General features: G+C 44.5%; 1 protein-coding gene across 3 annotated transcripts in view; it reads left to right on the top strand.

Moving 5' to 3' along the window:
* LOC124716191 (transcriptional coactivator YAP1) overlaps nucleotides 1–18,054 on the top strand; it is a 355,960-nt gene that overhangs the window by 267,182 nt on the left and 70,724 nt on the right. For 2 of the 3 annotated variants that reach the window (XM_047243154.1, XM_047243153.1), the window contains exon 3: nucleotides 13,955–14,092. The exons of the other annotated variant lie outside the window; for it this stretch is intronic. In XM_047243154.1, the coding sequence (XP_047099110.1) occupies nucleotides 13,955–14,092 (138 nt within the window). The remainder of the gene's footprint in view (nucleotides 1–13,954; nucleotides 14,093–18,054) is intronic. 3 annotated transcript variants of the gene reach the window in all.

Below are 18,054 nucleotides of genomic sequence, written 5' to 3'. Positions count from 1 at the left end.
AGATATCGGTCCCAAGAATTCCCGGACTTCGGAGAATGTTTTAATTTTAATTTTGAAGTCTCATAACAAATAACAAAATAAATATTTTTTCGTGTGATATAATTACAGATTAACAATTTTCAGATTTTTTTCTTTTACTTGTATCTGAAACCTTGCTTCTTGCCAAATTTCATGATTTTAGGTCAACGGAAAGTATTCTACAGGTTTTGATGAGTGAGCTTGTGAGAAAATGGCTATAACTTTTGATTGCATTGACTTAAATGCTTCACTTTTAACACCCCAAGGCGGCAAACCTTAATATGCGACATAGATTTCAATTTGATACATCTGCCCGTTCCTGAGCAACAGTGTTTCTAACCGTCGGACAGACAAGACTGACCAACGGACGACAGAGTAATCGTATAAGGGTTTCGTTTCTATCGGTTGAGGTACGGAACCCTAAAAGCGAGTTAAGTTGCAACCTAACGGCTATTCGAGTTGGCATTTAGGAGCTATGAGACTGGAGACCTACCATCGGACTTTGAGCAAAAGTATAATCCACATATCTCTATCGCCATCAGCTTAACAGCTAATGCAAACCTATTCCTAACAAGAATATATACAGAAGAATACAAGAGAAAATTGTGGATGTATTAGATGTTTGTCTGTAGGAGAGGTAAAGGCACGAGAGAGGAGGTTCTGAGGTTTCTCTTGACGATGGAAGCAAGACTAAGGAAAATCGAGACGCATCCATAGCGTTTATAGACCTAGAAAAAGCATTCGACAGTCTAAAATAGTCCAAAATGTTCGAAATTCTGAGAAATGTAGGATTAAGCTACAGAGAAATACCGGTAAAATAAAATGTATGCAGGAACCAAGGGAAACAATAAGAATTGAAGACCAAGAACGAAGTGTTCGTATTAGAAAGGATACAGCGAAGAAGCAAGGACGAAAATAAATGTTAAATGCAAAGATTAAAATTCATTGTGAAAGACTATTAACTATAAAATTCACCTAGGATATTGCTATCGTCAGCAAAATTGAGAAAATAATTGTAGAATGTATTGAACAGAATGAACAGTGTGATGAGAAAACGCTGTGGATTGAGAGTAATGCGAAGAAAGACGGAAGTAATGAGGAATAGCTGCAATTAGATTGAAGTTAACATTAAAATTGAGGAACACAAAGTTGATGAACTGAAGGAACATGGCATATGACAAACGAAGAAAGAAAGGTATAAAAAGTAGAATACCTCAGACAGATCATTCCAGGATAAAATAAGTCTATTAGTATCAAACATAGTACTTAATTTAAGGAATAAATTTCTGGGGATATACGTTTGGAGCACAGCAATGTCTGGAAGCGAATCATGGACTTAGGGAAAAAGGAAAATGAAGAGAATTGAAGCGACTGAAACGTCTGTAGAAGGCTGCTGATGGTAAAGTGGACTGATTAGAAATGAGTTACTTTGTAAAAATGGCGAGGAAACGAATACGAGGAAAACTGGGTAGAAAAGGGATAGGATAACAATGTGTATCGAGACACCAAGGAATAACTAGCATTGTACTAGAGGGAGCTGTGGAGGGTAAAAACTGTTAGGGGATGACAGAGATTGAAATATAGCCAACATATTATAGAGGATGTTGAGTATAATATGTGTTCTGAAACTAAAAGTTTGTTACAGCGGGTAGCAATAAACCAGTTAGAAGACTGGCGAATACCCTTCTCCCCTAACCGCTTGGAGACTACTTTTTCATAGTCCGTTGAACATAGGGCCAGGAATTTGTACATGTAACGAAGAAAAGCAGGCTAAGTATCAGTAAACATGGTTTGCAGATATTGAGCTACTGCAACTATCTTGGAGACTGTGTACATTGGACTACCAGCATCATGCAGGAGACCAGTGAACGTTGATGTTACAGTCGACGTCCGCCTACACGTGGGCGGGGGAAGTATCATAAGCGTCTACCATCCAAACAGGAGCCCTTTTTTTTAAGCCATTGTAATACTGAAACTGATATTTGTGTTGAAGATCACTTTACAATCACGGATTCATACATTTATTTCCTATTAACATCTAAATTGATAATCATCACGAGGACTAACTGCGCGGTGATACGAGGGATGTTGCCGCGTGGTTTACGGCGCCTTGCCATGGTTAGCCCCCCCCCCCCCCCGACTGCCCCCCCTCCCGCCGCCGGTGGTTAGAGTCCACCCTCGGGCGGGCCTGTGTGTGTGTGTGTGTGTGTGTGTGTGTGTGTGTGTGTGTGTGTGTGTGTGTGTGTGTGTGTTTGTGTGTGTCCTTAACTTAAGTAGTGTGTAAGCCTAGGGACCGATGATGTCAGCAGTTTGGTGCGATAGGAACTTACCACTAATTCCCAAATTTTTAGGAGGGCAGTTCAATAAGTAAAGCAACACATTGTTTTCTTCAGGTTAGTCTTATTCACGATTCCAGTACATCATTTATTCCCCACTCTTCTAGCTACAAAATCCAGCTTTTCAATATAATCTCCGTTCAATGCGAAGGCTTCATGCCACCTAACTGGGAGGCCTTTATGCCCGCAAGTGACCGCTCTACTAGGCGATGTCGAAGCCATCGTCTTGCTGCATCAGTAGCCTTCCCATCATCCAAGCTGCTTCCCATGGAGTGCCTCTTTCATTGGACTAAACAATGGAAGTCGAGAGGTGCAAGATCCGGGCTGTATGGTGGATGAGGAAGAATAGTCCAATGAAGTTTTGTGAGCTGCTCTCGGGTGCGCAGACTTGCGTGAGGCCTTGCGTTGTCGTGGAGAAGGAGAAGTTAGTTTGCATTTTTGTTGGAACAGACATGCAGAAGTCGTTTCTTCAATTTCCTGAGGGTGTAACAATACACTTCAGAGTATATCGTTACACCAAGAGGGATGACAGCAAACAGAACAATCCCTTCTGAGTCCCTGAAGACCATCGCTATGACTTTACCGGCTGGGAGTGCGGCTTTGAACTTCTCCTTCGTAGGAGAGGTTGTGTGTCGCCACTCCACGGATTGCCGTCTTGTTTCCAGTTCGAAGTGATGAACCCATTTAACACAAACGTGACGATGTTCGACAAAAAATTGTCACGACCAGGCTCGTACCTCGCAAGCAATTCCGCACATATGGTCCTTCGTTGCTCTTGATGGTCTTCTGTTAGATGGCGAGAAACACAGCGGGCACACATCTTTGAGTATCCCAACTGGAGGACGAGTGTGTCAGCACTACTAGCACAGACGTCCAGTTGTGCAGCGAGTTGTTTGTGATTCGTCGATCACCTCGAATGAAAGTGTCCGCACGTTCCAAAATTGCAGGAATCACAACTGTGTGCAGCCGGCCGGCGCGACCGTGTAGCGTTAATGATAGGGGCCACGCCCAACGATTCACCGTGCATTTGTTCACTGTCCGGTCTCCGTAGACGTTCTGAAAGCGCCTGTGAATATCTGCCATGCTCTAAATTCCGCCAAAAAAAAAAAACTCAGTGAAAGCTCTCTGCTTGGAACACACCTCCGTTACAGACGCCATTTTGAGCGCTTCGTGTAGCGCCGCCACCTATTGGAACTTCATGAAACTATAGTTGCTGGAGCGGGAGTATTCCACGATATTGCACAAAAGAATCCGCATTTTTTTCAACCGAAATTGGCCAAGAGAACAGTGATACATTACTGTTTGAATGTCTCTCGTAATACACGATTCTTAAATCCTTTGTGCTTGCGGTATGGATTCTATTGAAACTACTACGAATACCTCTGTGTAGTTTAACTGCGTGTAGGGCTGTTGCGCCTTATAACAGCAAAGGCGGCAGCAGGTATTCTAAATGTATGTAAATGAGGATTTCGTGGCCGTTACGACAAATGAACCAGTGCGGCAAGCTTCAGAGAGAACCGCCGAGGCTGTTCAGATGGGACGCTGGCGGCGCGTGCAGGAGCTGAGCAGGCCTAGCGATCTAATTATTGCTCTCCGAGGTCGACAGCCTGTGTTGGTAAACGGTGCAAACGCGCAACACATGAAAGTCCAAGGGCCAGGCTGAAACGTTCTTTTCGTCTGTACCTCGCAAACTCGATAGTTTTGCACCAACTCAAGAAGCCACGCAACCTCGGCAGTGTGCGACGCGCGAGATAAATTACGCGGCGTAACGTACTACTCCGTGGATTTAATATGAAACATTTATTAGCAGGCCCGGGTGAATACTCTGTTCTGCTAAAGTATCAAATCAGCCTAGATAAGGTTGCTGCTGAAGATGTGGCGTGCGAGACAGGGTTAAATTTTTCACTTTTCCAAAATAATTAATTAAAAGCGCTACAGTTACCTTTAGGGGCTCGAAAAAACTATGGAAACACTGCGAAAAATGCGAGCTTCGTCATAAATTCAGATGTTAACTGGGCCTGCAGATTGCGCTGTTGTGTTTGACCACGGACGTCGCCTGTACAATGTCCTCAATACGGTGCAAATATCTGTCGTGTTCAGAACATTTTTCTTTGTAGCTATGAGTGCATTATGTCGGTGCTAGGTGCATTCTGAAGTGAGCAATTTGTTGGTGCTCTTATAGTAGGCGTTTCCGTAACCAAGGTAGCCGAACACCATATCGAAGATATCGTCATTAGGACGAAAAATAAGAAGTTGACGGGAGCAAAAGTAACTAAAGAACTGTTGGTCGAACCCTGTCAGCACCAAAGCAACACGAAAGAAACTCCAGAAGCAGACAATTGCAGGGCAAACTGGAATTTCAAAACCACTCATCAGTGATAATTGCCCGTAACATGAATACGTGGTACTGAAGCTACAGAACCTGGACGATGCAATAATGGAAGAAAAGTCGTTTAGACGGGTGAGTCTTGTTTCACACTGATTCAAACTTCTGGTACTTCCGAAGGGTAAAACGTGGCGGGATTCGTTGATGATTTTGGCACCATATCGTGGTATTCCATGAGAAATATGAGTACTCTGGAAGATCGCATACTGCTATGGATTATATGACCATTTTGGCTCATCAGGTCCATCCCATAGTACAATGTTTGTTCCCCAATGGTGAAATTGTATTCCAGGACAACAGGGTCCCTGTTCACACAGCTTCCTGTTCACACATCGTCCAAAACTAGTTTTGCAGTACGAGGATAAATTGGCCTTAAGTTACAAGGAAAAGAAAGCATCCATTGATATTTTAGTCTCTCGACTGTGAGTCAGGTAAAACGCTGCGAAACCTTTGCCTTGCTCTGTGAATGTTAAGACAGCCACTTCTCTGTTAGACCTCATAATACATTGAGAGCATATCAACCAATGTCTGTTTAAAGGTTCTGTGAGACCATACTTCTTCTGACACAAGTTTGACTGAAACATTTGCACTCAATGAGAAAAAATTACACATTCGTAATCGCGGACCCTGCCAGTACCGAAACAGCATGTTTTCGGCAAGAAACTTCGCATTTTCTAGCCTCAGTAGTAGTTACAGCTTCGGTGACAGCATAGTGGATGTAATTATTACCATTTGTCAGCTTGGAATATCTGTCCAAGAAGTCATTTCCAATCTGATGAAATTGAGCAACCGCTGGCGGAATTGTTACTAGATGTCTTGCTGGTACCTGAGGCACATATTTCAGTCATTGGTATTATCTGCAATGGCTTACATAACGTCCCACAGGTTATTAGAGACCTGGCCAATCACACCGGCTTCTGATTCTATCAGTGGACTCTGTGAATCCCAGATTATCTTGGCTGGCATGACTAGCATCTGTTTTCGTCCCAATGAAATGTGACTCTTTTCATACAATATTCCCTCTGTTCTAAGGCATCTCCTACCGAGTGAGATGGCGGAGTTGTTAACACACTGGACTCGCATTCGGGAGGACGACAGTTACGACGATCCAAATTTAGTTTTTCCGTAATTTCTCTAAATTAACCCAGACAAATGCCGGAATGGTTCCTCTGAAAAGAGCACGCCTGATTTAGTTTCCTATCCTTACGTAATCCTAGCTTGTGGTCAGTCTCTAAGAACCGTGACGTTACATTCAAATTTTCCTTTTCCGAAATCATCTGTGCTGTTCAGTAATGTTGGATGGTCTCTTTGTCCTACTGAAATGTGCATTAATGCAGCGACGAATAGGATATCACAACTTCTACGACGTTTCTCCTATAAGTTCTGCAAAGGTAAATATCTTTGATTGTGTCCACTTAAAAAAAAAAAAAAAATCTCGACTATGATATTTTATTCCTGTAGTGGCCACCTTGTCGATAGACCTGATGTTTCAGATTTGTTAGCCGCCGTGGGAATGGTGGTCAGTCGCAACAATGAATGGTCTGCCGTATAAGTGCGTTCGTAATTTGTTACCCAAAAAATCGTGAGACTATCATCCTCTGTTATACCGTAATTATTTTCGTACTCTGGAGGAGTAAGCAATCACTCTTTCCGTTCCTTTCAAATTTTCTGCTAAAACTACATGTCTATCGTAGCCACTAGCATCAGTATGTCATTCCATCTCGACATATTCGTCAAAAAGTGTCAGGACTAGAGGCTGTTAACACCACGAAAAGGATACGGAAGCGTCTTTTTCATCGCTCCAAAATGGTTTGGCGTTTCCATACAGCAGTTCTTACAGTGAGCGCACTTCGTAACTGAACTCCTTTCTGAAGCGTCTGTAGGAGGAGTACATTCCCAGGAAGCCTCTCAAATCACTAACGTCCAGAGGATTTGGATAATCTGCTATAGTTCTTACTTTTTCTGAGCCAGTGCGCACACTGTCTCTAATAACTATGTGCGACGAGATTTTTATTTCCTGGGCAAAGAAGACACACTATCTTACATTACACAGAACGAAGACCTGCATCACGGACACACTTCAGCATAATTTCCAAGTAATTTGGATGCTTTTCAGATGTCTCCAAACAAATGCCGACGTCGTTCACACAATAAAGACACATCGTCCATTTAAAATATCGAAGCAGGTTGTTCGTCGATGCGTTAAAAGGTGGCTAAAGCGTTGCATAGATCAAAAGGTATAGCTTTGAACTCACAGAGGTCATCATATGATTTGAAGCCAATCTTCTTCAGAGCGAATCTCGATCTGCCGGTAGCCAGTCTGCTTATCTATCCATAGTGATGAAATACTTCGCTCCCAGCAATGTGACCAAACTATCACTATTTTGTGGTATAATTCCTTTGCGATGTTGTTTTTCAGCCGCTGGTTAACGAATCCGAAGCGCTACGTGCCATCTTCATGCCATTTCATTATATTACAGAAGCTGTCAGTTGATCCGAAAGGAGTTCCATACGCAGCAATAAAAATTTTTGATCATTTGCCCAAAACATGAAGTGTCTGACAGCACAGAAAGTTATAAATTTAACCTAAAATCATTTCTCCTGGACAACTTCTCCTATTACCTGGTCAAATTTGTATCTGCAAAGCGGTATCCAGCAAAAACGTTTTAGTTCCTTGCGTAGGACTAAAAAATGTTTATTGATGTTAACACTAAATATGTACACATATTCTGTAATCTGACTAGTTCCATATCATCTCGATAAAAGAATCATTCAAATGATCTGTGCAACACCTGGCTAACTACTATTTTTCAAGGGGGCCCATAGCTTGTTACCCAGATCCTGTGTTTCCATTGTTCGGGTGGCTGCACCTCATAAGAGCACTGACTAAGGGGAAGCGATGCATGCTCCCTAGTGATAATTAGCTTCACGCTGGGAAGTTTTGTCCGTCCTTGTCTCCAATCTAGAAATTAATGCGCTGACAGACTGACGCTATTCATGTCACATGTTGTATTCAACGACATGTTCGAATCCATTACCCATTTCGTCGGGTCTTGTCTAGTGTCTTCCGCATGCACTGAGGAATGCTGATGTGCACCTGACTCACCGATGCTTTTGTACACAATGGTACCATGACAATCCAGATCATAGCAGAAATGTGCCGCTCGTATTCGGGTCCCGCTCCTATTGGCGACGGCTTGTGTAAAGCCACGGTACTGTTTATGGCAGAGATGCTGCGTGTTTCTACCATTCTATGTCAAGTAGAATCCGAAATCGAACACCACGTACGAGAGCAGGGTCGTCAGTAGAACTAACTTACCACACTGAAAACACGTCTGTTGAACGCACACGGAAGTACTGGCACAACTCAACTGTCTGCATGAGCACTGTGTGTTCTTGTTAAAAATACACCTTCTGATTAAAAAAAAAGGATGAAACACCCACAAGTTGAGTAGGAAACGAAATCGAACTTCTCGGGCTTAGAAGGTGTATAATGGAATTTGAGTGGTTACGACAAGGTCTCCAGTGTGTTGAACCCCTCTGGCCTGAATGCATCGCATAATTCAGTTGGGAAGGGTGACATAAAGCCACCGTATTCTCTCCTGAGGCAAGCTGGCTCACAGCCAATAGAACTGATCCTTGATATCCCTGATAGTCTGGATACTGGCATTGAGACGGAGTTGATATCCCATCTGTTATTATGTCTTGGTGGCCACGAGAGTACATCTTCACGAATACCGTGAATAGACATATGTGTGGACGAGTATTGTGGTGTTGAAACATGATACTGCGCTACTGTCGCATGAGAGGTAACGCATGAGGACGTAGGACGTCAGTGACGTAATGTTCTGCCGTCAGATTTCGTTCAGTCAGTACCAGACGTAACCTAAAGTCGTAGGCGATGGCTCCCCATCTGGCTGCGGAACGAACTACTGACGTCACACTAGTTACCTCGCCCCCGACATACATCGCGAACGCTCGGCTACGCGCGGAGTCAGGTAGAAAATCAGTGTGTCGAAAGCACGAGTGTATTTAAACGCGCAGCTACGAAACATTAAACTGGTCTAAAATAGCAACTCTTTCTGCTGGAGATGATAGCTGGTACACGAAGGCTCTCAGTGCCACGTGCTGGGACGCCCGCCACAGGGCTCGTATATCTCGTCGTTGGCCCTGTTCCCCCTCACCACGACGCCAGTAGTGACACCGCTGTGTCTCTCCAAAACATTAGAAGAACGGGTTCTCTCCCTAGGTCGCCGCCATACTCGCCTGCGATGGTCTCCAGGGGTAGCACAGAAGCGTCATGACAGCTGACACCATTCATCAGCAGCCTACGTTTCCCGATCGCGATTCAACTCCAAACGCAGTGTCGTGGTGTTATTGGCAGCCTACGCATGGGACAGTGATTCCCTTTTCCAAATGCTGCTTGTCTCCGACCAATCTCACAAGATGATCCAGAATGTTGCAGAGAAAGCCACGTCACTCTCCGATGGCATACGCAGATCCGAAGGTGGTAAGATGTTCGTCTCGCACAATAAGGCGATCCTCCCTCATACAACTATGCAAACATCCGGCCACTATCATATCCGAATGCCCCACAAGTATTGACATTGCACGATTCAGCCAGCCGGGCAAAGGGAGTATCACAATCAGAGATGGGCATTATTCGAATATGTCTCTATTTAGATAATTATTAGAATAAATAGATCATTCCAATAAATTTGTTGGTAAATAAATTATTTGCGAATAAAGGGATTCTTAGTCTCTGCGTATACAAATAATTATTTGTTACTTACTATTTCTAACTTAAATAACGAATATCGTAGAAGGCCGTAGTATTTTCGTTATTTACTTCTTGAATAGAATTCTATAGCTAGTCGTTCTTTGAAGGCCCCAGTTTCGTTTCTATTAGGTAAATAAATTATTAATGGTTTGTCCAGAAATTTGACTTAGTGGGTTAGGTTCCAGACTACAAGGTTTAGATTCCCCATTGATCCTAAGATTTCTGTTAATTTTCCCTTCTTTCACCTCTGTCAGTGCCATGTCAAGATGTACCATGTTTTGGAGTACACGTTTTTAGTCGTCATCCAGGGACTATACTCTCTGCACCAGGGCACACTACTCGCAGAACGTCCACATGCATGACTGTTATTTTGTAACCTTTGAAAGACATATTGCGGCAGCTATAAAATTGACGGAGACTTGTATTACCAATAGAATTAACACAGTGTTTCAGACAGCAGACATTGAAGAGGAGCAAATTCTTGTCTCCGTCTGTCTGCGTTTCATTAATTTGATAGATTGTTTTTCAGTGCTTACAAAATTCTGTGAAAATTCCAGAGAACTTCGTCAGTACGAGCACACTATTGATCCTTTGTCGACTTGATGTTGCATATTCTAGAAAGACATTGGAGAAATTAACTGTGTCGCTTTTATATCCCCTCCTGAGGCAAGATGGCCAACAATAGCAAATTACCTTCAATATCTTGGGAAGTCTGGGATGGTCCCCCATATGTTGCATCTGAGACACATTAAGTTACCTTGCTGGTCATTGAAATATCTGTCTCATACAGGAAGTCCACGAACCCACGGGTGTGGACGAGCTTTGTCCTCTTGTGTGAAAAATAAATGCTGTGGAATTATCACATTAGAGTTAACAACCGAGGATGCAGGGTGGCAGTGATGTACCGTTGTCATCTGAGTTTCTTGAATGACTATCGTTTGTGACCTGAAATCATACCCGCGCACCATGGAGCTGTATGTAACCCCAATATGTATGTGTGTTTTTGGAAATATGTGGTAAGTCCTTATGGGACCAAACTGCTGAGGTCATCGGTCCCTAAGCTTGCACACTACGTCACTAGGACACCACTTCAAATGCCGCCGTCTGTTTTTGTGCTAACACCAACGTAGGGCCTACACACGAGAACTGTGTTACACTGGCTGCTGGTAGCCTGCGAGCAATTGTATGGGATGACGCTTGGGGGTTTTATTCAGTCCATTGTACCCGTTCACTGATGTGAAGGGATATATTGATGATCCTCTTTTAGAGCTAGACTTGATTGATCTGAACTTCGATCTTTAGAATGCTTTTTGTTTCCATACGTTCCATTCAGCCCCTTACTGGGGCACAACTATATGCGAATGCCCCTTATGCCAGAATATTGTAAGATAGATCCGCAATAAGACTTGATCATAAATGTGCCCAGTGTTTGTATCATTGTCACACTCGTGCACGTGTTATTCTGCGTGGTGCTGTGCAGTTGTTAATAAACATGACATCGCGCATGTCCTTAAGATACCCTGGTACTCAAGGTAAAATGGTCGCATAGCGAGAAAATTAAATAACTTTGGTTACCGTCCAGCTGTCACAACCATTGTAACTGTAATCATCTGCTTCTCTGCCTATGGTGCAGAAGTGAACGAAATGACGTCGAAGTTTAGGATTATATCCTCGGAGTAGTTAACGGATGTTGTCAATCAGTGTATAACGGTCGTTAACGCCAACGGAACGAAGCACAATAAGTGCCAGAAGAAAAAAATGAAGTGGAATTACCGGTGATACGACTGGGTGCAGAAATCACAACATACTCTGCCGTTTACTTAACAGAATGTATTTGAAAGTGGGGGTCGTAAATGATGTTCCAAGACAATTGCTTGTGGTCTTCCACATGCAGTCTTGAGGTACGATTGGATGCGTTCTTTGTGAGATGATCCTGTATGCAATTCATACCTTTTCCATTGCGGCTGTTATCCTCAGAAAAAGCTTCTTTACCTTCTTCTCACGGTAGTCCTAGAGTTGCAGGCGCATCTCGCGTCTCTGTCTCCAAACGACTCAATCTAGCTATTCTTCCTCATCCTCTTCTATTCCTCTTCTCTCCAACGCTTCTTTGATATCTCTTAGTCACCCTTCTCGCAGTGTCCTCCTCCTCCTCCTTTCAGGAGGGTGCCATGAACGTGCTCTTTGGACATCTGTGCTTTCCTATTCTTCTGACATGCTTTAACCATCCTAGCTGCCTTCCTTCTATTCTGTCCGTAATACTACACTACTGGACATTAAAATTGCTACACCAAGAAGAAATGCAGATGATAAACGGGTATTCATTGGACAAATATATTATACCAGAACTGACATGTGATTACATTTTCACGCAATTTGGGTGCATAGATCCTGAGAAATCAGTTCCCAGAACAACCACCTCGGGCCGTAATAACGGCATTGATACGCCTGGGCATTGAGTGAAACAGAGCTTGGATGGCGTGTACAGGTACAGCTGCCCATGCAGCTTCAACACGATACCACAGTTAATCAAGAGTAGTGACTGGTGTATTGTGACGAGCCAGTTCCTCAGCCACCATTGACCAGACGTTTTCAATTGGTGTGAGATCTGGAGAATGTGCTGGCCAGGGCAGCAGTCGAACATTTTCTGTATCCAGAAAGGCCCGTACAGGACCTGCAACATGCGGTCGTGCATTACCCTGCTGAAATGTACGGTTTCGCAGGGATCAAAATGGTTCAAATGTCTCTGAGCACTATGGGACTTAACTTCTGAGGTCATCATTCCCCTACAACTTAGAACTAGTTAAACCTAACTAACCTAAGGACATCACACACATCCATGCCCGAGGCAGGATTCGAACCTGCGACCGTACCGGTCGCGCGGTTCCAGACTGCAGAGCCTAGAACCGCTCGGCAACTCCGGCCGGCTTCGCAGGGATCGAATGAAAGGTAGAGCCCCGGGTCGTAACACATCTGAAATGTAAAGTCCACTGTTCAAAGTGCCGTCAATGCGCACAAGAGGTGACCGAGACGTGTAACCAATGGCACCCCATACCATCACGCCGGGTGATACGCCAGTATGGCGATGACGGATACATGCTTCCAATGTGCGTTCACCGCGATGTCGCCAAACACGGATGCGACCATCATGATGCTGTAAACACAATCTGGATTCATGCGAACAAATGACGTTTTGCCATTCGTGCACCCAGGTTCGTCGTTGAGTACACCATCGCAGGCGGTCCTGTCTGTGATGCACCGTCAAGGGTAACCGCAGCCATGGTCTCCGAGCTGATAGTCCATGCTGCTGCAAACGTCGTCGAACTGTTCGTGCAGATGGTTGTTGTCTTGCAAACGTCCCCATCTGTTGACTCAGGGCTCGAGACGTGGCTGCACGATCCGTTACAGCCATGCGCATAAGATGCCTGTCATCTCGACTGCTAGTGATATGAGGCCGTTGGGATCCAGTACGGCGTTCCGTATTACCCTCCTGAACCCACCGATTCCATATTCTGCTAACAGTCAATGGATCTCGACCAACGCGAGCACCAATGTCGCGATATGATAAACCGCAATCGCGATAGACTACAATCCGACCTTTATCAAAGTCGGAAACGTGATGGTACGCGTTTCTCCTCCTTACAGGAGGCATCACAACAACTTTCACCAGGCAACGCCGGTCAACTGCTGTTTGTGTATGAGAAAACGGTTGGAAACTTTCCTCATGTCAGCACATTGCAGGTGTCGTCACCGGCGCCAACCTTATGTGAATGCTCTGAAAAGCTAATCATTTGCATATCACAGCATCTTCTTCCTGTAGGTTAAATTTCGCGTTTGTAGCACGTCATCTTCGTGGTGTAGCAATTTTAATGGCCAGTAGTGTATAATGGGTCTGCATTCTTTCTTTCTCTGACTTCCTGGTTTGTTACACTGTCAAGTCGGGAAATGATAGTTATTTATGATTTTCTTTCCTGTTTGTTCGTTTAGTCTCACCTGACAACCTGAATTTCTCTCGGAAGAATTTTATTTTGAGCAGGTAGATTTCTCTCTAATTTTTTTCTGTGTAGCTTCTCTTTGCGTACTGGTGTTCCCGTTCCAGTTGTTGTTGTTGCTGCTAACGACGACGACGGATTTTTCCATTTTACTGTTTGGAAGAGTCGCAAAAACTACAACAGAATTTTGACTCTGGAATTGTAGCCTGTAGACTACGTGCAGACAGCAGTACTGAGACGTTTTCTTGTGTCTTACATCATAATTGGAAAATACGAGAATGATTGCTCCAACAAGATTACGGCTGTTTCCGTATACTGAGCCGGGTGAACCCGACGTCGACGTTTCGGTAAGCACAAGACTTTGTTTTAGTTCGGTAATTGCAGAGAACCTAGCAGAATGATCAGCTGTGGTGTGACGCTGAGTGTGTGGCGGCGACTGTTGCAGGAGGCAAGGGTGCGGGCGCAGACGCGAGCGGCCTGGGCCCGCTGCCCGAGGGCTGGGAGCAGGCCACCACAGCCGAGGGCGAGCTCTATTTCATCAACCACCAGACGCGCACCACCTCCTGGTTCGACCCCCGGATACGTAAGTAGCTCACTGCTGTGGGTGGCCTGTACTCTGCCCCTCTGCCGCGACAGGCAGCTTGCGCTTGTAACTCATGAGCTCTGGCGCTTTGACGCAAAATGCCTTCACTAATTCGTTTCACTTAATCCTCACTCTCAGATGATAATTAGCACCTTTATCGTCTCGTATTAAATGACGCAGAGGGACTGTCATTCAGAGCGGAAGTAGTGTTGTCATTTGGGCAATTTTCTTCGCAATCTCCCTCACACTATTATTTGAACAATCATTTAGTTCCTGGTTCTTCGTTTTCATGGTTAGAAACCAAAACACAGCACTGTCTAATACTTCAAATATTTTTCTGAGTGGTAAACACATCGTTCGGTTAAAGTAACGGAAAAACGGGAAGATTCGAAGGCACAATTTACTGAGACACCCCTAGGCTGTTTGAACGCCCAAACAAAAATAACTTGCTCTTCGGTGCTCATTATTATCATTCATTCGCGGCATGTGGCCTGGAAGTGCATTTGTTTAGGGCAAGTAACTGTAGTCAGTGTCACTATAGTGTAACATTCATGCTTTTGATGGAAAAGGGACAGGTTCAGATCCGGTGCTGCCAAATGACCTGCACTGATACACCGTAATATCGTGTTGGAGATCCTTTTGCCCGGCGGAGTGCAGTAATTCGTTGAAAGTCCCCTGCAGAAATATTGACACATGCTGCCTGTACAGACGTCCATAACTGCGGAAGAGCTGCTGGTGCACGATATTGTGCACGAACTAACCTCTCGATCATATACCATAAATCTTCGATGGGATTCATGTCGAGCGATCTGGGTGGCCAAATCATTCGTTTGAATTGTTCACAACGTTCCTCCGACCAACTGCGAACAACTGACAAGGTGCATTTTCATTCACAAAAATTAACTCGTTGTTTGGGAACGTGAAGTCATGAGTGACTGTAAAGGTTTCGAAGTAGCCGAACATAGCTGTTTCTAGTCAATGATCGGTTCAGTTGGGCCAGAGGTTCCAGTCCATTCCACATAAACACAACCTACACCATTATGAAGCCCCCAGCAGCTTTCACAGTGCCTTGTTGACAACGTGGGTCCATGGCTTCGTGGGGTCCCCACCACACTCAAACCTTACAACTAGCTTCTTACCAACTGAAATCAAAGCTCATCTGATCAGGCCACGGTTTTCCAGTCGTCTAGGGTCCAATCGATATGGTCACGAGTCCAAGACTGGCACTCCAGGCGGTGTCGTGCTATTAGCAAAGGCATCCATCGTATGCTGTCATTGCCCATTAACCACAAATTTCGCCACTCTGTTCTGAGGGGTATGTTCATTCTCCTTCCCAAACTGATTTCTGCTGTTATTTCACGCAGTATTGTTTTTCTGTTATCACCGACTACTCTGCTGCTCTCCGTCGTTAAGTGAAGACCGTCGGCCACTGCGTTGTCCGTGGTGAGAGGTAACACCTGAAATCTGGTATTCTTGGCGCACTCTTGACACTGTGGAAGTCGGAATATTAAATTCCCTAGCGATTTCCGAAATTAAACGTTCCATGCTTTTAGCGCCACTCCGACTACTGTTCCGCGTTAGAAGCCTTTTAATTTCCGTTGTGCAGCCCCACACACATCGGAAACCTTTTCACATGAATCACCTGAGTAAAAATGACAGCTCCGCCAATGAACTGTCGTTTTATACCTTGTGTAGCCGATAATATCGCCATCTGTATTTGTGCACATCTGACTTGTCTTTTGCACCTCAGCGTATATCAGTTTCCTCACATACAATACTGTAGCAGGTCTTTGTGTGTGGTCCAAGTTCCATTGAGCTGCGTTTCTTGACAGTGACACGTCCATGTAGAAGTTACTTTCATCCTTTAGCTATGCACTCCAGCGTATTGCTCTATAATCATTGCAGAAACTGAAGTTAATCTTAAGTTTTGGTGAAAAATTAAAATAGGTAAGCATGGGGATTTGAAGCCACGACGTCCTGGTCCGCAAGTAATCGTCACATCGTTGAGACAAATGTGCAGTTGAAGGTAGTAAAACGCTCAAACGTGATGATTGTTGACCTCTACTTCTCGAAAAATAAGGGCTAGTGACCTGAACTTATTTGGACGCATTTAGAGACTCAACTTGTTAACGTCCTTCTGGCATCACCATACACAGGGGGGAAAATCATTCTGTAATAATTACCCCGTTGAGGTTTATCCTCACATGTGATGCCAGTATTCTGTTGCAATATAACGCGCCGAGCATTCATTCCATAATAGTCAATGACTGCACACAATTCTGTGTCAGATACCAGAAACACCGTGCTTCGAGTCCAGCCGGTTTATTCATGAGCCATGCCTCGTCGTCAACGGGTTATTTGTGACCGCGTCATTGTTCTTGAGGAGGAAGGGAATTTGATGGCGTCGCAGACTGGGGCATGGTATGGTGTTGGTGAGTCCGCCGTGTAACGAGGGCTAAAACGATGTCGTGTTACTGGAAATGCAATAGATGTTTTACCTTGTAACAACATAGTTCAGGATAATGAACTAGTATACACATCATGGCAAAATACTTCTTTTAAACGCATTAAATTTGATACACACTGCTCTGTTTTCCGATTCGGTTGACACGGTCCGGTTCTAGGTGCGGGAAGACTGACTACAGGGCAAATCTACGGGACTTAATGGGAAGCTGTATGATGATCGTGGACTTTGCTGATTAGCGTTTCCTGTAGCGGAATGTAATATTTTTCTACGAATCAGTATTTCCTAAAGCGAATAATGGTCCAGTGCGGTTACATAGTCCACGTGGTATCTGTTTCGTCCTCAAATAAATCACCGAGTCATCTCTGTGATGGTGTGCACATGGCATTTTCGGGATGGATTTGTCCCTGTGGACTTAGTGTGCTCCACAGGAGAAATGACTGTCTTAATACTATCTGGAATATTGATATTATGGGTAATTCCATGAGTCCATCGGTGTAACAACTGTATTCTGAGGGGTGAATTTATTTCCAGCAGTGTTAGTCTGCAGTAGACATCTGGTGCAGGAGAGGTTTGCAAAACAGCCGCCTCGCTTCAGTCCTACTGAAAACTTATGGGGCGGATTCGAAAGAGACCATACAGGAAAAAAGGCCTGACGCGTAGCTAAGAAACGGATCAGTAGCTGCCTGAGAGGTGGTGACAGGAAGTGATATGGTTTTTACTCACCTGATAGACTCACTTATTCGCAGGACGCAAATGGTCATTGAAGTGAAAGACAGTTTGAGGTCCTTTAATTTTGTGTTTTTTTTATGGACTAACCAAATTTTCGCTGTAACGCATAAAATAATTACCAAGTTGAATTCGATCCGAATCCTGCCGTCGCGTAGCTGCTTATCAGTCTCTTCACTATGCCACCGAACTACGAAGTCACTATAAAGCCTTAATAATTTGTGTGAATGGACAGCATGGGTACTCTGTGCCGATACTAGCGAACTCACATACAAAATCACGTATGTTGATTCTGAGAGAGGATACGGGCTGCCTCGGCGGCTGCTTTTAAGCAGGCAATGAAGGTTCGCGTGGAAACAAGCGCGCAGAGTCCCATCGATATCTGGCGTGACTCAGGACGACGGCATGCGCGGTTCGATACCGCCGTGGCTGGTTACCGTCTTCACCTGCGTTTGTTCAGTTGCTTTCAGGCCACGGGAGAAATAACCGTCTCTGGATCCCCACTGCACAGGAATGCACTGTCCTGCACGAGGCAGCGCGACAGAACGCACAACCGCCTACTTCGAGCAACATTGTTGGGGCAGAATTGATTCTAATATCTGCTCGATCAGACTTCGCTCTCCACGGCTGTTTCTTCGAGAATGCGCTAGTGAAATTCGTTTCTTCCTTTAAACAGTTGTCACTACAAATACAGGGTAACTGTGTGTCAACTACACGGTCCAGTCATATTAGTGTGACGTCAGCCTATGTTCGACGTCAACGACCAATA

The sequence above is a fragment of the Schistocerca piceifrons genome, chromosome 1 (assembly GCF_021461385.2).
Source record: "Schistocerca piceifrons isolate TAMUIC-IGC-003096 chromosome 1, iqSchPice1.1, whole genome shotgun sequence".
NCBI lineage: Eukaryota > Metazoa > Arthropoda > Insecta > Orthoptera > Acrididae > Schistocerca > Schistocerca piceifrons.
This window is presented reverse-complemented; position numbering and strand designations above follow the sequence as displayed.